We start from the raw sequence: 23,416 nt of genomic DNA on the forward strand, positions 1-23,416 counted from the left end.
GCCCCTTTGCACTGATTCCACCATTGGCCTTTGCCTAAGGTGCATACCCCATTTGAATGCTTGCTTTCCAAGGCCTGACTCAAAACTGTTCACTGGACCCTCTGCAAAGCTCCAAGACCACCGAGATGCTCAGTGAATAGTGATCCCCTTCTCTCCCTACTCTCCAAGAAGCCTCTTTCAATAAACCTCACCCCATCCCCATCTGCTCTTCTAGTGTATTCATTTTCAGTCAATAGTCAGACACTTTATCAGTGGTCACTTGCTAATAGGTGGCTTTAAATCCATTCTCCCCCTTAAGCAGTGCCTGTATGCTAAGAGCTCTCAGGCCTCTGAAGAAGGTACCTGATTGTATATTTTTTTGTACACCTTCATATGTACTCCTACCCCATGTTCCCAGAGCCAAGCCCACTGAGCTTGCCACTTAGGAGCATGGGCACTGGGCTTCAGCTGGAGGTCACGCAGCAAGAGCGGGTTAAATGTTGTTTAACCGTGAAAGAAACAGTCAGCAAAAGACCACCTGAGGGCTCAAACAACTGCTCCCCCCTCCCTACCCTCCACCTAAAAGACCCGGCCCGGGGACTGCCCTTCGGTAGCGGGAGAGGGTCCGAGAGGGGCTGAGGCCACTGGCCGGTGGGACAGGAGCAGAAAGAAACTCCTGAGAGGAGCCCAGACCCATTCCTGGTGTTGCACTTCTGCCCAGCTCCGCCCCCTAGGAGTCAGGGCCCCGCCCCTGCCCCGTCGGGTCCCGGAGAAGTTGCCCCCGCCCAGCGAACCCCGCCCCGCCGCCGCGCGGCTTATTTCAGCACCGCGGCGCGGACAGCTCCGGGGCCGGCGCCTGGCGGGTGAGGCGCGGCAGCGGCCGGCCTGGTAGGGCCGACCAGGGCAGCAGAGGGTAGGCGCAGGCGGGCAGCCGGGGCACGGAGCCCCGCGGCCCTCTCCGGGGGCTGCGCCCACCCGGAACCGGACGCCACTGAGCCCGAGGACAGGCGGAGACGCAGGGAGCCGGGGCACTTGTGGCTCCGGGCGGAGGCTGCCACAGAAAGATGCCTGTCCGCAGGGGCCACGTCGCGCCCCAAAACACGTACCTGGACACCATCATCCGCAAGTTCGAGGGCCAGAGTGAGTGTATGCGTTGAGGTGGGGGCCGATCTGAACTCCTCGTTCGGTGGCAGGAGTGGCGAGGCCCCTTTACTTACTTTGATTGGAGCAGGGTGGGGGGTACTGACGCTGAATGCAAAATTCTTCTCTTTAATGTCCCCGGACACCTTCTGTTCCAGCGAGCCCCAGTTACCTCAAATGCCAGGCTCTCTTCTGGGGCAGGAGAGGCACAGGGCAGCGCCTCCCCTCCCCTGAGTTGATTTCTTGGTACCCCAATCGCTGACCTTCCCTTCTATCACTGTCCTGCTTCCTCCTCCTGACACCCCCCACACTTCCTCCAGAGGTTTCCTTGATCCCTCCTTTTCACTTCCTGACCCTAGCCACTCTAGTTTTTCTAGGAGCTCTCACCAGGCCTGGGCCCCATCTGTTCACATCCCTGCTCCCTCTTCCTGACTCCCTGCACTGACTCCAGGAAGCCTTGGGCCTCTTTCCCACTTCACTGACCCCATTACTGCCCTGGTCTTCCCACGACCCGAGGCCTGACTTCCCCTCCCCCACTTCTCTGGTCACTGTTCTGATCCCTCATCCTTACCATCACCCTCATGACTTTCAAGAGTTCCATGACCATCCCCCATGACTCTGGCCTCCTAGGTCTTCCCACCCCTGCCAGGCCTGACTTCTCTCCCTCATTCTGGTTACTGCTCTGCTCCCCCATCTAGACACCCCCTCACTGCTACCAAGAATACCTATGATCTTTCCGCCCCCTGTTGCCCAGTCTTGGTTGCCATGGGCTTCCCACATCCCACCCCAGGTCGGAAGTTCCTGATAGCCAATGCGCAGATGGAGAACTGTGCCATCATTTACTGCAACGACGGCTTCTGTGAACTCTTCGGCTACTCCCGAGTGGAGGTTATGCAACGACCCTGCACCTGCGACTTCCTCACAGGCCCCAATACTCCGTGCAGCGCCAAGTCCCGCCTAGCACAGGCCCTGCTGGGGACCGAGGAGTGCAAGGTGGACATCCTCTATTACCGCAAGGATGGTGAGGCTCCCTCGGGCCACAGGTTCTGCAGGGCTGACTCAGCCCCTCTCTTGTCCAGCCAGAGTGGCCATCGGGAGGGCACTGACCCAGGGACAAGAGGCCCCCAAAAATCCTGCTCCTCTCTGCTCCTCAGTTTCCTTATCTGCATGGGGGGAGCAAAGGGCAATGAATACAATGCCTTGTGAGGTCCTTTTCCGAAGCTGGGGACCAGGCTGACTCACAGACTGATCCTCACTCCAGGCAGGGTCTCCCGCTCCACCATCCCTCCCCCATGTCCCCAGTCTCCTGGCTGCCCACTCTGTACTGTCAGCCCCAGCTGTCAGGCAGCTGGAATGAAAATTAACCTTTCCTCATCTCCGTCTGCTCTGGGGATTAGAGGAGGAGTCACCCCCTCAATGCCTCTGTGGGCAGGCAAGGCTTGGGGGCTACTGGCTGGGAATCGGGAGTCGACCTGGCTCACCCAGCCCCAGATCCTTGGGGAGATAGAGTCTGGAGTTTGCCCTTGCCCAGAGGCTCCTCCAGTTTGGGATGTTACTGCCAGCCCATGTTTATTGCAAGCAGAACAGAAGCATGGGGCAGGAGCTGAGGACAGAGCTCTGTGGCCCTTTAAGACTCTCCCCCTAGGACCTCAGTGTCTCAGACAGTGGGTGGGAGGGAAGGGAGAGATGAGTGGCAACTAGGATCCTGAAAGTCCTTTTGAAATCACTTAATGGCCCCCCACCCTGGTTCTGCATCAGAATTACCTGGGGCCTGTTTTCCAAAACACACCTTCCCTAGAGAGAGGCTGACTCAGAGGTGTGAGTTGAAACCAAAACAGGTGCATTTGGAGAAATCTCCCTGGCGGTTCTGATGTTCTGCCAAGTTGAGGAACCAGTGGCTTAGATAAATCCCTTCATTTCATGGATGAAGAAACCAAGGCCCAAGACAAAAGAGGGACTTGCCCAAGATCCTACTGTTGGGGTCCAATTTGGGGCCAGAACCCAAGTCTCTGGATTCTTTCCTCGGGATATTTGTTCTGAGTAATCCCAAGAAGGGAGAAAGGACCCCAACTGCCTCTGCTCAGAGGCCAGACTTCTGGAGAAGGCAGGCACGAGAGCCACCTGAGCATAGATAAAGGGCAGGTTCCTTTGGATTGGGACTGAGGGGTACTAAGAACCTGGGTCCTAGGGGCCTGGGGTGTGTGTAGAACATGAATGTAGATGTGAACATGAGCGTGTGTGTGTGTGCATGTTTGTGTTTAAGGGCTTCTAGGGTACTTCACGGGTGGGTCCTGGCTGTCTCCCTGACTGCCTCCTGCTGCTGCCAACCAAGCGGACGCAGGGGTAGTGAACAGGGCTCTAGGAAGAATCTGGCTTAGTTCAGCAGCACTCATGGGGTTCATGAAGTTAGAATATTTTTAAAAGCTGTGACCTCACCTCCTCACATCGTTGCAAGGAGGAGGTGACAGGGGAGTGAGAAGAGTCCTCCAGGAATAGGATGGGACAGCAGGAAAGGGGGAGGGACAGCAGGAAAGGGGGAGGGACAACAGGTCCTTCTCTTCGACCCCAGAGCTCTACCTGGGCCCCAGAAGGGTATGGGCTGATCTCAGACTCCTGGGGATGTCAGATCAGGTCTCTTAGCGTCTCCTCAGCACGCTGCATGGGCCTGGGCAGGGGCCAGAGATCAAGACCAGGCTTTGGACCTCTGAGATCAGGATTCAGATCTTCAGAACCCTGCTGGGGTCCGCCAGCCATCAGAAGACACTCCAGGACCTAGTCTTGGAGGCTGGCCCTCTGTGAAAATGGGAAATTACCACATATCTGCTGCCCCCAAATCCCAGCCTATGCCACCCAACCCTAAGCCCCTCTCTGTCCTGTTACCCTTCAACCTACCTGAGAATGGCCTGAAACCCAGAAAAGATAGCTTCTTGGCCTGCATTACCCTAAGGAAAGGATGTGGTGCTCAGATAACTTAATGTTCACCTTACGGTCCACTCTGACCACATGATTCTTTTTTTATCATATTCACATACAACTTTTAGTCCTCCTGACAAGCATCCTAATGGCGATTTCTTCTCTCCTCCAGTCAATACCTCTTCTCACCCCCTCCCCCTGATTCCAGGGAGGTGGAAAAGGGTCCTGACCAGAACTCTAGCTGGTTTATTTATAATCCTCTTTTCCTCTAAAAGGGTAATCCACTGACGGTTCTCCAACTCAAAATGAAAAGTCTGTGTTCATTTATTTCCACATTATACCGCTGCACGGCGTTGGATTCAAAGAAGCCGGGGCACTTGGCAAAAATTACCCTGTGAGACAGGACTCAGAGATCCCTGAGAACCTGACTCTTCCTCCATCTGCCTTTACTAAGGAAAGTAAGAATATAACAGATAAGGAGGAATGGGAACAGTCACAAGACTAGAACTAATGAGAGTCTGGAGGGAGGGATGGAGAGCACTCAGATCTCCCCCACCTCATTGCCCCCACTGGGCACCCGCTAGAGGAGCCTTAGCCCTGCCTGCCTTTGTCAGGCCCTCTTCACTAATGACCCCAAACCAGAGAGTCTCCTAATCTCCAAGCCACACTGGAGGATGCCTGGGCTCCTCCAGTCCTCAGCTCTGGATGAGGAGGACAGGGTAAGGGCTGAGGTCTGAGGCTCCAGTGTTTTCCACATACTCACTCAATGCATGCCAGAAGCACCAAGCAGGAGGCCACCGTCCCCTGTTACCCTCTTAGTGTCAGCTTTCTACAGCACCAGCTTCTCCCTGAGGGCCCCCTGCAACCCTGGACGGGGTGGGCATAAAGAGATGGGGGTGATAGACAACTAGGAGGCTATGTGGAGGAGGGGCAAGGGCCAGGGAGCAGGGGGTGGGAGCAAAGGGAAGCTGAAAGAAGGAGCACATCCAGGAGGCAGAGAAGAGCAGAGAGAAGGGCTGCGTCCCAGGGGGCAGAAAAATCTGCTGCCCTTGGTCAGAGATGAGGTGGGTGCTGGAAGGAGCCCCTGGAAGGGAGAAAAGGCAGAGACTGTGGCTCCCCCTCCAGCAATGAAGCAAGAGCACAGGGACACTGCCACTCCTGGGTACAACCTGGGGCGACACACCCATCTGCTTCTGGTCACCCAGACACAATTACTTGTGAGCAAGGACAGCCTAGGGTTGTGGAAAAAGAATGCTTGGAACTCATCTAAATCCTCACAGCCTCCTGTCTCTGCCCACCCTACAGGCAGCAAGAATGAAGGTCGGGCATGGGATGCCATGCATAGCTCCCCTCCAGCCCTCACTGATATGACGGGTCTTTGGTCTGTTCCCAGCCTCGGTTCTCCAAAGAGAGCATCAGTGGGTGCCACTTGAAGACTGGGCCTCTATGGTCCCCAGCAGCATAGAGAGCCTGGAGGCCCTGCCCAGCTCTGCCCTCTCCCTGCCCTCTCCCGGGCCAGATCTCTGTAGTGCCAGAGAGTGAGGAGACAGTCTGGCTTTGGGGGGGGATGTCTCGGACCACTGGCCAATGACACTTCCTGGCTAGGTCCCAGTGTCCAAGGCTCACCGTGTCCCGGGGCTGACAGGAGTGTCAGGTTGTGGTCTGGGAGGCTGAGCCTATAGCCCTGTGAGCCCAGGAGTGGTCACAGAGGCAGGTGGGTGGCCTCTCCTCGGTGTGGATGTCTCCCCCGGGGCCCAGTGCAGCAGCTGACAGATGGGTGCCTGGTGCCTGGGAGTCAGGGAATCTGATCCAGGAGATTCTTGTTCCCAGGGAAGAAGGTGGGAGGGAGGATGAGGGCCGCTCAGCTGTACCCCAGTGCTGATGGTGTGAGGAGGCAGTTTGGGGGAAGAGAGATCCTAATGGACCCCAAAGTAGCAATGCTTCTGCCAACCGGCCTCCCGCCCACTCACATTTACACATTCTTTCATTCACTCAACCAACACACAACACTTGGGACAGGTACTGGCCCCTCACACATGAGACAGACCCAAACCTGCCCTCAGGGAGGGCAGCTCTGCCTTCTGATTTGCATATTTACCTGAGGCCCCTGCTCTTAGCATCCTGCCCTTTGGGCCTGATACCCACCAACAGTTTGAGCTGATGGACATGGGACCACTGGGTACTAGGGAGAGGGGGCTTATGGGGCACCCACCCACCCTCTCAGCCCATAGGCTGGGCTCTGGGGGTATGTGGTTGTCTTAGCTTTGATTTTTCCCATCCACCTATGTAGGGTGGGGGAGACCCTGAAACCAAGAAAGAACAGAGGGCCAACGGCTAGGTCTAAGCTGCCCAAGAGGGTGTGAGAGTGGCAGAAGGGGGCTGGCCTGTCCCCACACTGCCATCTCTCTCCCTCTCCAGACCCCAGGCCACTGCTCTGCCTGCTCTTCAGTCCCAGCACCTCTGCCTTGGGACCCTGAGCGCCTTCAAGGCCTGGGGCAGCAGCCTGGGCTTCACTCCAGTGTCTTCATCCTGGACCTGTCCCTTCTCCTCTCCAAGCTATTATGTGCTGAGAGCTCAGGGAGCCCCACTTCATGTCCCCTTCCAGCCCTAGCCAGTCAGCTTCTCAGAACCCCAGGCTCTGCAGAATGGAGGAGGGGGTGTATATGTCTGCCCCACCCGAGGATCCACGGGGCACCACCATGGACCTTGAGGCCTAAATTGCCAACTGGTTCCATGCACAGTACTTAGCGTGTTCTCCAAGAGTTCCTTCCAGCATTGAGGGAGTGGGGCATCTTTGTTTGACAGGAATATGAGAGCTGAACCCAGGGCCAGCCAGAGCAACATGGGGTAGAATGCCCAACCTCACTTAATCCACCCCATCTGCTCAGCTTTAATTACAGCAGAAGCAAACCTCAAGGTTAAGCCCTGAGCGGAGGCTGAGTGTGGACTTGGGCCTGATGCTACATTATCTCCCAATGAGCAGCTAAGCTGCTCTCCCCACCTCTACCCTGTGGGTGGGACACCTGCTGGGCAGCATCACCAACCCTCTGCCCAATAGTCCCGTGGCTGCCCTTCACTTGACTTCAACCCAGCCCCCTCCCTGGCTTCCCCTGGCCATGTTACTGCAGGAAAGGATCCCTTCCGTGACCCCTCCCAATGGTGTTTTGCAGCCTCCAGCTTCCGCTGCCTGGTGGACGTGGTGCCCGTGAAGAATGAGGATGGGGCCGTTATCATGTTCATCCTCAACTTCGAGGACCTGGCCCAGCTCCTGGCCAAAAGTGAGCGCCGCAGCCTGTCCCAGTGCCTGCTGTCCCAGAGCTTCCTGGGCTCTGGTGAGGTGGGGTGCAGGTGGTGGTAGGAGGGGTGAGTGGGGGTACCAGATGGGGCAGCTGGTCCCCTGGCCCTGGCTGCTCTGACCCTGGGCCTGCTTGCAGAGGGCTCTCATGGCAGGCCGGGTGCACAGGGGCCTGGCACAGGCAGGGTCAAGTACAGGACCATTGGCCAGATCCCACAGTTCACGCTCAACTTTGTGGAGTTCAACCTGGAGAAGCACCGCTCAGGCTCCACCACGGAGATCGAGATCATTGCACCACACAAGGTGGTGGAGCGGACCCAGAACGTCACCGAGAAGGTCACCCAGGTGCGGGCTGCAGGGCAGGGTGGGCGGGGCTGTGCTGGGCCTCGAGGGTCCCTTCTCAGGCTTGGGGCTGGGGATGGCAGAGGCAGTCAGCTTGTCCAGCTCCCTGGTGTCTGGTCTGAGCCCCAAGCCCCCTGTCCTGCCGGAGTCTGATTCCTTAGACCTAGAGGCCACCATCCTGACGGTAGAGCCAGCAGAGGTCGGTATCAACAGAGCCTGTGAATCGTGCCACATCCTAGATCTGGAGGAGCCTGGGATGGGGGGACACCCAGGCCACCACGGGGGGCCTATTCAAGCCTCTGCTGGTCACAAAAAAGGAGAAGCAGAGAGAGGAGCGTCGGCCATATTGAGGGGAGAAGAGGAAGGATGGAGGGCCCTGTTCCTGTCCCTGTTCCCTACCCCCCCCAGCCCCCACTCCCAACTGGATCCTCCCCCGCCAGCCAGGCAGAGGGGAGTTGGCCCTGGCATCTTAAACTCTCTTTGAGCAGCTTCCTGGGGATCATGCCCTGAATGCCTCCCTCCCCTTAAGCCCCTCCTCAGCCAGCCCAAGGCCAACCTTCTTGGGTTTTCTGTTTCAGCTGACCCCAATGTGCCTTTGCATGGGGCCTGATGCCCCAGTCCCCCCCCCCCACCCACCACCATTCTAGAGGGAAAAGCAAGAGCCCTGCCTGAGGTTCAGATGACCAGAGTCCTGCCCCTGACTTGCTGTATGACCTTGGACAAATAATCTTATCCCGTTTCTGGGCCCCAGGGCTCTCATGGGGAGAGAGTTGGACTATGTGGTCTCTGAGGACCCTTTTGACATTGAGTAATGCAGTCCCCAGGAGGCATCAAGGGGGGCTAGGCCAGGCCTGAGCGAGGAAATACAGGTCATGCGGGTGGGAGGCGTGAGGGGGCGTCCACCCAGCTTTCTCTGAGGCTTTGCCTTCATGGGGGATGGGGGCAGTTCTTCTTCCTCCTTTCACCTGTGCCCCCTTTCACCTGTGATGGAGCAGGTGGGATGGAAACTCCCTGTGACCGAGCCCCTTCCCAAACATGAGAACTCTGGGAGGGAAGCATCCCAGACTGCAGGGCTGGGCCCTCAGAGGTCAGGCAGCGTGGCCCAGTGGCCTGGCCACGGGAACCCCGCCGGGGCCACTCACCCCAGGACCCTCAGGTTGGCACAGCGGTGATGGGGGCTGTTAGACTGGAAAGTTGCCCGTGAAGACTGACAGGCCTGGCTGGGGCCTGTGGTCCCTGCGCCACCAACCCACCTGCTCCTATCATGCTCCCCGCCCCAGCTAGTCTTGGCTTTACTAGCTCACCCCGTAAGGGCCCTAAGGTAGGAGAGGTGCCTGACAGAGCTTAGGGGAGGGGGCTGGCATGGGCCCGGAGTAGGGAAGTCACCCGGGCCTCAACCAGGCCTCAGAGGGCTGGGCCCTCACACCTGAGTTCCTACCTCCTGAGGACCCTGCAGCTCTGGGCAACACTGGGAAAGGCCCTCATGCTGGCTTCAGAGGCAGTGGGAAACTAAGGAGGTCTGTGTGGTGGGGGAGAGGGCACCCCTGTCCGGGGGCCCTAAGGAAGTGGACGTTCTCTTCTCATCCACCGCCCCCCCCACCCTCTGAATTCCTGCTGCCTCCCTCCGGCCCTCTGCTTCGGGGTTCCATCATAGTGTGGTCTTGAGCAGCCAGGGAAGAAGAGGAGTAGCTATGGCGGCCCAGACTCTCAGTGCTCATTCAGCTCAGTTGGCTGAGGTCGCTCCCTTTAGTTGAGCCCCCATGTGGACTAAGTGCTGGGGATATAAGATGGCCTATTGTTTAGTGGAGAATAACTGTATTCAGGGGTGTTTATGGGAGACAGGGAGAAAAACCAAGAAAGAGGGTCAGAGGAGGCTTCCTGAGAGGCAGAATAGGAGCTGAGGCCTGAAGGCAGAGTAGGGGGTCACTGTTAGGTGGGAACAGTGTGACCCCTTTTGGGGTTTAGATGGCTGATCAGGGAGCCACAGGGTGAAACCAGCCCTCTGATGGATCTTCCTTATTGTGACCTCATCTGTTAATGGATCTGGTTTGCAAGGACAGAACCTTGTATTACAGATTTTCTCAAACAGAGGCCATCTGCCAGGGCCTATCCAGCGGTGGTGGTGGGGTCAGTGGGCCACTCCTCAGGCTCCATCCCTGTTGGGGCAATGCCTGACATGGGATGCGTGGGGAGGAGGGATTATGGTAGAACAGCAGGTGCCATTGAGATGCACCATCTCACCTGGAGTTGGTTGTGCTTTGTTATCCATTCGGCTGATGAGGGACCTGAGGCTCATAGAGGTTGTAAAATTTGCCCCAAGACAGTCATATAGCAATATCAGGCCTGGGATCAACCTGGAAGGTCTGGCTGTCTTCAAAACACATGCCCTTCCTGATGCCCCAGCTGTTTCTTGTGTTGGGTAGCTGGCCAGAGCCTGGGCGTGTGGGGCTGGGCCTCGTGACCCTATGTTGGCCATAGTTTCAGAGGCAGGGATGGGAGGGGCAGAGAAAAGGGGGCTCAGCTGAAAGTAATGAGCAAAACACCCTGGTACATGTGCAAAGTAGTCGGGGCTTCCTGGTGCCCAGGACCTGTCGAGGGCTCAGATTAGCTACACGATCCCAAGTTTGACTCTTCCCATGGAAGGCTCTGTGAGTCGGCCCCAAGGAGGCCCCTCCCTGGCCTAGGCTCCACAGGAATGAAGAGGTTATTCTGGGAGTGACTTGTTCCCATCAGGAATCCTGACTACTGGGAACCTCCCAAACCCACCAGAGAGGATCGAACCTCCAGCTACCCCTTCGATCTAGGTTCTTCTCTGGAACATGCCCACAGATGACGCTGAGCCTGGTTCTCCTCTGCCCTCCCCCCTCCCCCAGCCCTGTCTCCACTCCAGGCTGGCCCGTTTGTGAGGGAGCTGGTGAGCTTCCAGCCCGGGGTCACTAGGCAACAGAGCTGCATCCTTCCCCCTGTATCCTGTCTCCTCTCTGCACTTACTCCCAACACACCTGTCCCCTTATGTATTTGCCTCACACACGCTCTACCCCATCTTTGCTTCATCCCCTCTGCCCTCCACAGCCCTCAACACCCACCCTCTCCCAGATCCCCCTCCCCAGGCCTCACCCTGGCGTCTTCATCCCTCCCAGACCTGTCTCACTAGTCATGGACACCCTGCTGACTGCCCTACGGCCCCCACCCCCAGGTCCTGTCCCTGGGCGCCGACGTGCTGCCGGAGTACAAGCTGCAGGCACCACGCATCCACCGGGGGACCCTCCTGCACTATAGCCCCTTCAAGGCCATGTGGGACTGGCTCATCCTGCTGCTGGTCATCTACACAGCTGTCTTCACACCCTACTCGGCCGCCTTTCTGCTCAGTGACCAGGACGAGTCTCAACGCGTGGACTGCGGCTACACCTGTAGTCCACTCACTGTGGTGGACCTCATCGTAGACATCATGTTCATTGTGGACATTGTCATCAACTTCCGCACCACCTATGTCAACACCAACGACGAGGTGGTCAGCCACCCTCGCCGCATTGCCATCCACTACTTCAAAGGCTGGTTCCTCATTGACATGGTGGCCGCCATCCCCTTCGACCTGCTCATCTTCCGCACTGGCTCCGATGAGGTGAGCACACCCCATTCAGGCCAGCTGCTGTGGCCATCCCCTGTGTCCCAGCCCTTTGGCCTCCCAGCCCCATGGTCCTGGGTGCAGAGAGCACCTGGCATTGACTACCTTTGCCAAAGCAGGTGGGGGTAGAAAGGGGGCCTCAAACATGTGTTGTCCCCTAGCCCCAGAGAAGGACCAGCCAAGGCTGTACCCTAGGCCTGGATGCCCTCCTTATGCTCCAGGATTCTGCCCTTTCTGGGATGGGCACTTCTGTAGTCCCAGCCCCTTGTGCTGGCTTCTAAAGCACACTTACCCTGGAGTCGGAAAGGGAATCCACAGGCAGCTTCCGCAAGGCAGCCTGACCCCTCTGTCATCCCCAGACCCTCCACTATGCCCACTCGCTTCCTACAGCTGACATGAAGGTATTTGAAGGCTCTTCTCATGGCTCCTAGTCCCACGATGTCCTTTTGCCCCACCTCCTTGGGATCAGCTTTCCATTCAAATCAGCTCTGCCTTCTGTGTACCAGCCACCCCCTCAACGGCCTGTCCAGCAGGAGGGATCCTTCATCACTCCCTGCTCCCATGCCCACCCACTTCCAGCCAATCTCTTCCCTTCCTCTCCACCCCCACTGCCCTGCCAGAACACTGAGCGGCCCCCTTACTGACCTCTGCCCCAGCCCTGCACCTGCCAGTGTCACCCCTCCACACAGAAGCCAGGACCAGTTTCAGATACTTTATCTGAGACTATAGAACCTTCAGTGGCTTCCCAGTGGTTTGAAATAAAAGCCAAACTCTTTTTGGACCTTGAGGCCCACAGAAGCAGCCCCTGCCCACCTACCTTCCAGGCTCGTCTCTCACCACTCCACCATCTTCCACCCTGCACTCCACGCGGCAACACTGCACTTGGTTTCCCACGCGGGCTGTGACGTTTCACGCCTCCACGCCTTGCTTGGCTCATTCTACTCCCTGTGCCTAGAATGCCTTTCCCTCTGCCTCCTGTCTGCCTGCAGACTCAGCCTCATCTCTCAAGATTCAGCTCGTGGGTCACCTCCTCTATGAAGCCTCCCCTACCCTGCACCATAGAATTGACCTCTCTTTTCTCTGCGCTCCCCTGGACTTCTGTCCTCACAACCATAACACTGTTTGGGGCTTTAGGCTGAGAGCTCCTTAAGGTCCTCCGCTGTGCTGCACTGTGCTGCACTGTCCAAGAGCCCAGAGCAGCTTCTCTATAAGTGTTTGTTGAATGACTGTGTGACCGTATGCACAAGTGAACAAATGTGGCCCTAAGTGCAACCTTTCCAGGGCTGACCCTTGGCTCCATGGCCCCCTCCCTGCCCCTCCAGACCACAACCCTGATTGGGCTGCTGAAAACGGCGAGGCTGCTGCGGCTGGTGCGCGTGGCACGGAAGCTGGACCGCTACTCTGAGTACGGGGCAGCTGTACTTTTCCTGCTCATGTGCACATTTGCGCTCATTGCACACTGGCTGGCCTGCATCTGGTATGCCATCGGCAACGTGGAGCGGCCCTACCTGGAGCCCAAGATCGGCTGGCTGGACAGCCTGGGCGCGCAGCTCGGCAAGCGCTACAATGGCAGTGACCCAGCCTCCGGCCCCTCGGTGCAGGACAAGTATGTCACGGCCCTCTACTTCACCTTCAGCAGCCTTACCAGCGTGGGCTTCGGCAATGTCTCACCCAACACCAACTCTGAGAAGGTCTTCTCTATTTGCGTCATGCTCATCGGCTGTGAGTGCCACCTCATGCCCAGGCCTTACCCATGGCATTCAATTTTTGTTTCTTAATGAGACATAACACAGTAACGTTGTGTGTGATGGGCAAATACTAAGCATGTGGCACAAGGAAATTTTGCATATGTTCACCCAAGATACACAAAATTTAACACACGCACAGCCCTTGCTCTGTGCCAGGTACCAGGACCAGCTCCATTATTTGCAGGGCCCTGTACAAAATGAAAATGTGGGGACCATAAACAGTCTTAAAAAGTCTTAAGGATTTCCAGAATGGTGACAGCAGAGCCAGGAACCAAGCATGGGGCCCTTCTTAGCACAGGTCACACACCCATGAAGCTGGCCCCCCAGGCATTTTTGTAAGTGCTTGCCAAAGGTGCATGCTTCGTGTTCATCACTACCTGGTGGGGGCCATGTTACAAGCCCAGTGTCCAGACCAGGGAGACTGAGGTCTTAACTTGCCAAGGATTACACAGAGACCCAATTTTCTCGCAGGGGGTCAGCTCCTCCGGCTGTGTGTGCCCCAGGCCCTGCACTGTGCTGCCTGCTTCCCAAGACCCCTCGTCTAGCAACACAAGAGTCAGTGTGGAATTTTACACGTAGATTAAGTTGTCATGTTCAGAGTAGAGATGTGAAAGCCCAGAGAAACAAAAACAAGAAAAAAAAAATGGGTGAAAACAGAGACCAAGAGTTTTCCCTTTATTATACCTTTTCTTTTCTTTTCTTTTCTTTTCTTTTCTTTTCTTTTCTTTTCTTTTTTACAACTTGAAGGAGGAAAACAAATCTGTACTAAGAAAATCATTGCCCTAGTTCTCAGGAGTCTGGCCTCTGGGCCCAGGAAGGTGCCAAGAGACACAGCACAGAGGGAGGAGGGCAGGAAGCCCAGGGCCTTTTGTCCCTCTGTGTGCCCTGGCGCTGTTCTGGGCGCTCTGACTTGGCTCTGGACAGAGGGGCCCCTGATCAGAGGGCTCCTAGGGAGAAGGAGGTCTGGGGCAGGCCCTGGGGTGCTGTGGCCTGGTGGGGCTACAGAGGAGCTCACTCCCCGCACCCCCGCTTCCTCACCCCAGCCCTCATGTACGCCAGCATCTTTGGCAACGTGTCAGCCATCATCCAGCGCCTGTACTCGGGCACTGCGCGCTACCACACGCAGATGTTACGTGTCAAGGAGTTCATCCGCTTCCACCAGATTCCAAACCCGCTGCGGCAGCGCCTGGAAGAGTACTTCCAGCATGCCTGGTCCTACACCAACGGCATTGACATGAACGCGGTGAGTCCCCGCCGCCCGACCTCGGGTGGGGCAGGCGATCCAGCTCAAGTCCCAGCTCTGGCTAAATGCCCCCCGGGGGGAGGCTGGGGTCCCCTGGGCACAGGGCACCCCCAGCACCCTCCCCACCCGTTCCCCACCCCCCACCCCGGTCTCCCAGGCCCAGGCCCAGGCCCAGCCACATCCCGCTGGACGCGGCCGCCCCCCGCTGGACGCGGCCGCCCCCCTCGCAGGTGCTGAAAGGCTTCCCCGAGTGCCTGCAGGCCGACATCTGCCTGCACCTGCACCGGGCGCTGCTGCAGCACTGCCCTGCCTTCCGCGGAGCCAGCAAGGGCTGCCTGCGCGCGCTGGCCGTCAAGTTCAAGACGACCCACGCACCGCCGGGAGACACGCTGGTTCACCTCGGCGACGTGCTCTCCACGCTCTACTTCATCTCCCGTGGCTCCATCGAGATCTTGCGCGACGACGTGGTCGTGGCCATCCTAGGTGGGTCGGGCAGGGAGGGCCAGACCGGTATGGGTGGGTGGGGTGGAAGCAGAGATGTCCTGCCTGGACTTCTCCATTCCTAAACGATGGTGGCATCTTTTACTGGCCTGCCATGTGCACATGCACGGTGGCAAGCTTTTTTTTCCCCCGCCTACCCAGCCCACTGAATCCTTAAAACAAACCTCTACCATAGGTTCCATTTTTCCTGATAGGGAAGTAGAGGCTCAGAGAGGTCATGCTGACAAGTGGCCAGACAGGGATTCCAGGGCTATGTGTCTGACTCTGAAGTCCGAGAAGGCTCCTACCTTCTTCCACTCTTGGGGAACTCAGTGTGAGAGGGCAAAGGTTTGTCTTGGGTGGAGGGAGGACCCCAGTCTCATTCACTGCTGCTACAGGGACAGCTAGACCCTTTGGAGGAAGGATATGAGCACTGGACAGGGGACAGATTTGGGGGCATGCTCAGCCTCTGCTACTTACCAACCATGTGACCTTGGGCAGGTCACTTCACCTCTCTGAGATGATTCTCATCTTTCTTGCCTTCTCCCTGACTTCAGCCCACCCCAAGACTCTGATTAGGATGTCAGCCTCTCCTTCCTTTGGTCTCCGTGGCTGGGCTCTCTTCCAACCCCACTGGACAGGCCCTCTCCAGTTCCTCTGCTCAGTCCTCTCCCTTTGGTCTGCCCTCAGCTGGTGTCCACCAAGTGTGGGCTCTGCTTTCTTTTCCTCACCCAATACCCTCACCTGAGCTACCTCCTTGCTCCCATGCTCTCCGCCTCATCTATCCGCAAGTACCCGCAGAGCTCTGTCCTGGCCCCAATCTCTCCTTGGACCAGAATATTCCATTCCTTCCTGGGTATGGCCACCCTATATTCCACAGGCAGAACAAACAACATGTCTGTGTCTGAAATCATCATCTTTCCTCAAAAGCTGCTCCTTCAGAATCCCCATCACTGTGAACTGTTCGTTGTTGGGGTCAGAGATCTGGGAGTCAACCAGGGGAGCATCCTTCTTTTCCCTGCCCCACCCCCACCATCCAGGCAACCACAGACTCCTGTGTGTTACTCTCATTAATACTTCTCTGTCCCACCCCTGTCTCCTTGTCCCTGCCTGGCCCCAGCCTGCATTGCGTCCTCCCTGGGCACATGTCAAGAGCTCCTTTCCTGTGTCCCTGCATGTGGTCTACCCCCATACTCCATCTTCACCTTCTGCCAGTGACCTGAAATTCACATCTGTGCATATTCCTCTTCTGCTCAAAATCTTCTCATGGTTCCCCATGACCCTCAGGACACATGTAAACCCCTGATCACAGCATGCACAGTCCTCCCCAATCTGACCTCCCTAAATCCTGCCACCCTCCCCCCTGGTACTTCATGCTGCAGCCATCCAAACTACTTAGAGTGCTTTAACCTGCAGTCTCTGTCACACCTCCCTGCCTTTGCACATGTTGCCACTCTGCTCGGAGCACCTGCCTGGCAGACCCTGGTCATCCTTCAAGACTTGAGTTCAAGCCATGGGCTCCTCTTTGAGACATTCCCTCCCTCCCAGCCTACTTTAGAAGTGCCATCCAAGTGGGAAGGATGATAATTCTATTTAATAATGAAGAAGCTAGTCCAATCTAAGTTTCAGTTAGAGACCTGAAATCCTCTCATTTTGTCTTGAGTGAAAATGTACATTAGAGCATAATCCTTCACCTACTGGATAACCATCATTTTATAATGCTGCCCAGATTCCGAGCTTATGAATTTCATATGTGACTCTGGCAAGTCCCTTCCCTCCTTGGACCTCAGTCCCCTCCTCTTGAGTGACCTTTGATCCTGTTCTCTTGGACAACAGGTCTTGGCTTCCATCCATCATTGTCCTGGTCATATTGCCAGGCTGAGGGGCTGGACTTCCCTGTGGGGAGTGGACGTCAGGCAATCATGGCACCCCAGCCCTGGACCCTCTGTCTGCCCTCACTGTGCAGCACACAGCTGTTTCTTCTGCTCTGATTGCCCTTCTCCTGGGGGCCCAGCCCTCATTGTCACAACCCAGCCCCCACTTCACATCTTCTGTAAGCACCCCCTCCTTTCCTCAACTATCCCTGGTAGATTGAGCCCCTCCTCCTCCTCGGCCCTTAGCTCTTGGTTCTCCCCTGTCCTAGGGCTCTGGAGATGATGTATAAACTAGTTGGTGGCTTAGGTGCCTGTCTTGTGGGGCTTTGGGGGCTCTTTGTGGGTGGGATAACATCTTATTCATATTATATCCTGTGGCCAGCACGGTGGGCCTGGCACCAGGAGGGACTCCTACCCTCGCCACATGCCCCAAGTGTCACCAGCCTATGTCCACCCTGGGACATCTGTCCCCCCCAACGCCTGGCACCAACCTGTCGGGTGCTTCTTGCTATTTGAGGCAGTTTCTCAAGCAACACATCTGTTCCTCTGGACAGTCCAGTGGGGCAGGCAAGGCAGATATGGTTATACCCATTTTAGAGATGAGAACAGTGGGGTCCAAAGAGGGGAAGTGACTTCCCCAGGCTTCCTCTGCCAGGGCCATACCGGTTACCTGGCCCCACAGTAGGCTGTGGAAACACAAAGACACAGAAGCCTGAGGCCTTGCCCTGGGGGCAGCAGGGGGCCCCTGGCCCTGGGTTCTCTGAACTCACAGCACCCCCAGGCTGAGGAGCAAGGAAGAGGTTGAGCAGGTAGCCTTTAGTGTCCCTTCCTGCCCACTGTCTCCTGGAGTGGAGGGGTGGATAGGGGCAGTACCAAAGAACATGGAAAATAGGAAGGGGGCAGATTCTGATAGAGGGTGGTCCTGAGGAGAATGGAGACTGGTATTGGGGGAGACCCACATGCTGGGACAGTATGTGCTCTCTGCAGAGTTCAGAGAACAAAGGAAAAGGCAGGTCTCACCTCCAACCCCTCCCCACCCCCAGCCAGCACATCTAGCCTTGTCCCCAGAGCTTGATCCTGAGCACCAAGCCCCAGCCTGGCAGGATCCCTGAAATTGGCAGGGTGGGGGGGCGGTAGTTCATGATCAAGGGGCCCTCAGGGAGGCTCTTCCAAGGAGAGCTTGGAGCCAGACCCTGGAGAGACCCCTGCCCCTCTGGCTGGCAGGAAAGAATGACATCTTTGGGGAGCCCATTAGCCTTCACGCCCAGCCGGGCAAGTCCAGTGCAGATGTGCGGGCCCTGACCTACTGTGACCTGCACAAGATCCAGCGGGCAGACCTGCTGGAGGTGCTGGATATGTACCCTGCGTTTGCAGACAGCTTCTGGAGTAAGCTGGAAGTCACCTTCAACCTGCGGGACGTGAGTCTGGGCTGGGTGGGCCTGGGAGGGGAGTGGCCCTCGGCCAGCTGGTAATGGGCAATGGAGTCTGCTGAGCACTTGGCCTGCCTGGCCTGAGGGGACCCACCCGACCACCTTCCTTCTTTTTAACCCCATCCCGCATACTTTACTGTAATTTCTTCTGTGTCTGCCGTGGCCAACATAATGCCAAGTATGATGATAGCTACCAATTTTTGAGCACCAACTCGGCTTCATTTACATGATCTCGTTTAGTCTTCTCTTTGCACAGAGTGTTATTTCCCCCACTTTCTAGATGAAGAAACTGGGGGTCAGAGAGGACGAATACATTGACCAAAGCCATACCGCCATACAGAAAGCCATACTTTCAAATGCAGAGCCAAAGAGTGACTCAAGTTTGTGCGACTCTACAGCTGAGGCTTTTTCCACCCCGTGGCACCCAGCTGGAAAGGGGGCGATGTCTGGCATCCAGGGGCTCACAGTGCCAGGTCCCAGGGGTGTAAATGAGTGATAGAGCAGCCTCTCCTCACAAGCTTATCACTCAGTGAAAGAGACTAAAACAACTCAGGGAAAATAAAGAGCCTCATAGTTAAATAACCAAGGAAGTCACGAGGATGTGTGGGGAGACCAAATTTCTGTGGAGCTCAGGGTTACGAAGGAGTGGGACAACAGTACAGACTGGAAGTGCCCAGAAGGGGCTGTATGGACAGGGGGGTCTGGAATCAGCTAGTGCAAAGGAGGGAGCAGGCGTGCCTGGCAGGGGCAGCAGGGGCTGAGGCCCTGGCACTGAGCCCCCCACCCCCAGCCTCAGGAGGAGGGGCTCTGCTGGCTCAAGCCCCACGCCCAGCTTCTGGAGGGTGGCGCTGAGGCAGGTTTTCTTCCTGTGGACAGCCATCCCCACCCTGTCCGTTTTGCTCTTCTCCCCACCACCGGTCTCTCCTCTCCCCACCTGATCTGTCTAGGAGACATCTTGTAAGGACCCTGCCTTGGGGGCTCTAGCCCCTAGGAGCCATCAGATGGCCCAAGTGCTCAGTGGCTGGACCCTAGGGCAAGACAGATGTGGTCTCCATGGCCTGGGCATCTGTAGCCCCTGGGTACCCCCAAGTTTCATAGTGCCAAGAGGGTGGTCTGCCAAGGGTGCTGCTGAGGGTATCCTGGATGGATTGGGGATTCCAGACCCAGTCTCCTCAGAGGAAACTCCCCAGTAGCCAAAGCTAAGGACGGGAGCACCAGGGCATTCAGGAAAGGGAGGACTGCAAGAACAGCTCCTCTGTCCCCCTCCCCCCGCACCCCACCAAATCTTGCTGCTCAAGGCTGCCTCTCCTAAGACTCTTGGTGGGTGGGGGGTGGGGGCTGCACATCTCTAAGCCCCTGTTAATCTCCTGCCCACCAGCACAGCAGAGAACCTGCAGGAAGCTTCCCGGAGCATCAGGGGAAGCCCAGCCACCTGTTACCACTTTCTTTCCTAGTTGTCTCAAGGGCAACGGGAGCGGGCGTGGTGCAGGGGAGAAAAAAGAGACTCTGTCCCAGCTTTGGTACCTGTTACTTGATGCTCTTGTTCCCCACAAGGCAGGTGGGGGTTTGCAGTCATCACCCCAGCCAGTTCCAGGCACCCAAGACCACCAAGGCTTCTTCCTCGGTGACAACCAGTCAGGTAAGCAAAGCCAGCCTCCACCAGTGTCAGCCCCAGCCCAGCCTGAAGCCCCTGACCAGGCCTCCTACCCCTTTCAGGTCCTTCCTGATCTGCGTCACTTTGGGAGAGACCTCCCTAGCCCCTTGATGAGAGGAGAGGGGCTCCCTCTCCGAGGCTCAGTAATAGACACCCTTATCTCCTTCCTGCCCCCGTGTGCTCAGAGCCTGAGTGAGGGCTGTCCCCAGGGGTGGATACAAGCCAGCCCCCTGGGGTTTCACATCAAGGCACCAGGGGAGCGGCTGGGCTGCAGCTCTCTGGACAGTGAGGCCAGGGCTGGACTGTCCCCACCCAGTCAGCGCCCCCAAGCAGGGGCCCCAGTCCCCTTCCCAGGGTTACAGCTTTCTGGGAACTGGAAGCCAGACCTCTGTGGGGATAGGACCTTGTACTCCAGGGCACCCAGGTAAGGAGATCCACTGGATCTGCTGGCTCAAGCCCCATGTGTTCCCATGGCAGTTAGGGGAAGGGGATGGGCTCTGCTCCAGGTCGTGCCTGTGGAACCAGCCAGACTGAAGCTCAGGCTTCCCTTTCCCTCCTGCAGCCACAGCCCCTTCCCTGAGCATCTCAGATGCATCTGGCCTCTGGCCAGAGTTGCTGCAGCAAGTGCCCCCCAGGCCAAGGCACAGCTCCCCTAACCCTCAGGGAGACCCAGACTGCTGGCCTCGGGAGCTAGGCTCCAGGCTAGAGCATCTCCAGGCCCAGATGAACAGGTGAGTGTCCTGTGGGCCAGGGATGGGGGTGGCTGCAGAGAGCAGGCCCAGCAGTGGGCTAGGCACGGGTGCCCCCTCTTGGTGGCTCAGGGACATCACTGGGTACCCTGTGGGTTTTAGAATGGTTAGCCCCATTTAGCTGCAGGTCTTCCCTTCCCTATGTCACTAAGCCCAGTTCCTTGGATGGCTTGTCCTAACAAACCCCAAAACAGGCCAAGGGAGCCTTTTTGGAAGAGGGGCATAACCTCGTGCAGAAACAAATTCTGTGGACCCTTGGAAAGGGGGTGTGGCCTGTGGATGGCAGGGCTGTGGTGGTAGAGTAAGGGCTTGGGGCATTAGTACTGGGCTCCTAACCTGGCTCTGCAACTGACCAGCAAGGATGTGGACAAGTTACTTAACTATTCGGAGCCTCTGTTTGCCCTTTTATGAAATAGGGATAATCAGAATACCCATACCAAAGCTCCCTTATGAGGGCTAAATGAGGTGTGCACACTGCCTGGTCACTGTTATTATTGAAGTCAGTGCCAAGGGAAATTTTGGCAGGGGCTGTGGATTGTAGCAGGGAAGTAGCTTCAGGGAGGTCCCAGGCTGCCATTCTATCCAGCAGGAATGGCATGCAGGCTACAAAATTGAGAACTGCCTCAGGACCTGAACGGCTCTCCCTTACCCTGATGCTGACTCTGACCCTGACCTTGACTGTGGGGTTCTGTGTGGCAGGTTGGAGTCGCGCGTGTCCTCAGACCTCAGCCGCATCCTACAGCTCCTTCAGCAGCCCCCGCCCCAGGGTCACACTGGCTACATTCTGGGAGCCCCTTCCTCCGATGACCTGGCCTTGTTTCCTGTAGTCTCAGCCACTCAGAGTCCAGGCACTAGTCTGCCCCAGGGCGGTCTGACCCCTGAACAGGTGAGCAGATGAAGGGATCCCCAAGGGCTTTCCTGGAGGCAACTGCATGTCTGCCCCACCCTGAACTTGGTCTCAATGTGGCATCAAGCCCAGAGCCTCTGTGGCCAGAGAGCAGCTGTTGCTTCTGCTGTCCTCCTTTATATCCTGACAAGCAGCCTGGACAGGTGGTGGCAAAGCCCAGATTGCAACCATAGACCCCACAGCTGGGACAAGGGCAACAGGACACAGCTCCTGCCAGTTCCCATCCCTGAAATTGGTGGCCTCCCCCTTTCTTGCCCACCCCCATCCCCCAGGTCCCAAGCTGTGGTGACTTGAACAAGTATAGGCCGACGCAAAGGAACTCCTCCTCCAGGATGCCTCCACTGGCCGTGGCAACAGACAAAATTTTCACAGTATCCTCAGAACAGGAGCAGCCTAAGGGGCTCCTGTCACCCCTGGCCTCACCTCTTCATCCCCTGGAGGTACAGGGACTCGTCTGTGGTCCCCGCTTTCCTTCCCTTCCTGAACGCCTCGGCCAGGTCCCCCAGCAGCTGGAGTTCCAGAGACATGGCTCAGATCCTGGATTGGCAGGGAGTTAGAGCCACTGAACCCCAAGATAAAAGATACCATGAGGGGATTGAAGGTGGGCGAGAGTGAAGGATTTGGGGGAGGCAGACAGCTGCCAAATGGGCCTCTGAAAATCATTCTCCTACTGTAGCTACAAACTGCCAACCCAAGTGACCCACAAAGGCATGGGTGAAGAGGTTCAGGACTTTGCCAGACTCCTCTAGGGCTCTGTTTAGACGGTAGGCCTGGTGGAGGGTGGGTGAGGCGTGGGGGTAGAGGTAGCTTACAGGACAGAGGTGTCACTGAAGAAAGAAATTTCTGATCTGCATGAAAACCTTGCTCTCAGCTGGGTACTATCACCTTGCGGCTCAGAACTATCTACCGCTTCACGGCTCAGCACCCAAGGTTAGTGAGACCTCCTGCCAAGAGCCTTTGAACTAGCTGGGGATGAAAGTGTCTTCTGTAGTGGACACATCAGGGCACAGAGCTCCAGCCCCCAGCCACTCCACCCCTCATGGTTCTGTGATGACCGTTGGGGCTCTACCGGGCAGTGGAACATCTCACAGCTAATAAAGTCTGCACATTTCATGTTGGGCTGGGTGTGTTACTTACCCAAGGGTCATCTGTCCTTGATCGTGCTGTGAGTCCAACATCTGTGGTCTTCTTCAAGTCCCTCCCACAAGGATATGTGTGTTGGGAACCTCAAGGTGCTCTGCTGGGCGCAGGAGGCCCAGGAGCATGGGGCTTCTAGCCAGGCTGGGGTAAAGGGAATTGGAGAGGCTCTGACTTGGTCACCATCAAGAATCATGACAACAGCAAACACTTCCATAATGCTCCCCCTGTGCCATGCCCCTGCTGACATTTCTGCAGATAGTAGTTCACTAAGCCTCACCACAACCCTGTGGGGTCGGTATTGTTGGCCTCATTTCAGAGATGAGGGATCAGAAGCAGTGAGAGGCTAAGAAATTTATGCAAGCATGAGGGGGACGTCTGGGGTGCCAGTGCCTGCCTGCTTCCTGATCTAGGAGATGGGGACGTGAGTGTATTTCATATTGTGAAAATATGTGTACTTCTCTCTGTAAATTATACTTCAATTAAAAAAAAAAAAGGAGTCTTGGGGCGCCTGGGTGGCTCAGTTGGTTGAGCATCTGCCTTTGGCTCAGGTCATGATCCTGGAGTCCCAGGATCGAGTCCCGTGTCAGGCTCCCTGCTCAGCGGGGAGTCTGCTTCTCCCTCTGCCTCTGGCCCTCTCCCACACACCTGTGCTCTCTCTCTCTCTCTCTCTCTAATAAGTAGATAAAATCTTTAAAAAAAATAAAGGAAGCTTGCCTAACATTATGGGAAAAGGAGGACATGGTTTCAATCCATATGGTCTGGCTTGGGAACATGTGCAGTTAATCGCTCCAATAACGGGCTGTTGTCCAAAAGTACCTGATCATCAGTCCTCAGTCCTTTTTTGGTACTCCTTGAAAGAATTTTGAAGATGAATCCCTTCCTACCACATACACATTT

General features: G+C 56.6%; 1 protein-coding gene across 6 annotated transcripts; it reads left to right on the top strand.

Annotated features, from left to right (window-relative positions):
- Positions 1 to 842: 842 nt before the first annotated feature.
- On the top strand, positions 843 to 23,105 carry KCNH6 (potassium voltage-gated channel subfamily H member 6). Of its 6 annotated transcripts, none has more exons than XM_027568611.2 (13): positions 843 to 1,119; positions 1,910 to 2,140; positions 7,203 to 7,364; positions 7,467 to 7,672; positions 10,866 to 11,291; positions 12,617 to 13,016; positions 14,086 to 14,285; positions 14,516 to 14,768; positions 17,864 to 18,057; positions 19,624 to 19,708; positions 20,286 to 20,454; positions 21,172 to 21,358; positions 21,652 to 23,105. In XM_027568611.2, exons 1-13 carry the CDS (start codon positions 1,044 to 1,046, stop codon positions 21,934 to 21,936), a joined length of 2,874 nt encoding a protein of 957 aa, XP_027424412.1. In that variant the 5' UTR covers positions 843 to 1,043; the 3' UTR covers positions 21,937 to 23,105. The 6 variants fall into 6 exon arrangements, with proteins under 6 accessions (XP_027424412.1, XP_027424413.1, XP_027424414.1 ...); XM_027568612.2 differs by having other exon boundaries at positions 7,203 to 7,310; XM_027568613.2 differs by lacking the exon at positions 17,864 to 18,057 and having other exon boundaries at positions 19,628 to 19,708.
- The last annotated feature ends 311 nt before the right edge of the window (positions 23,106 to 23,416 follow it).

This window comes from Zalophus californianus, chromosome 16 (genome assembly GCF_009762305.2).
Source record: "Zalophus californianus isolate mZalCal1 chromosome 16, mZalCal1.pri.v2, whole genome shotgun sequence".
NCBI classification, from domain to species: Eukaryota; Metazoa; Chordata; class Mammalia; order Carnivora; family Otariidae; genus Zalophus; species Zalophus californianus.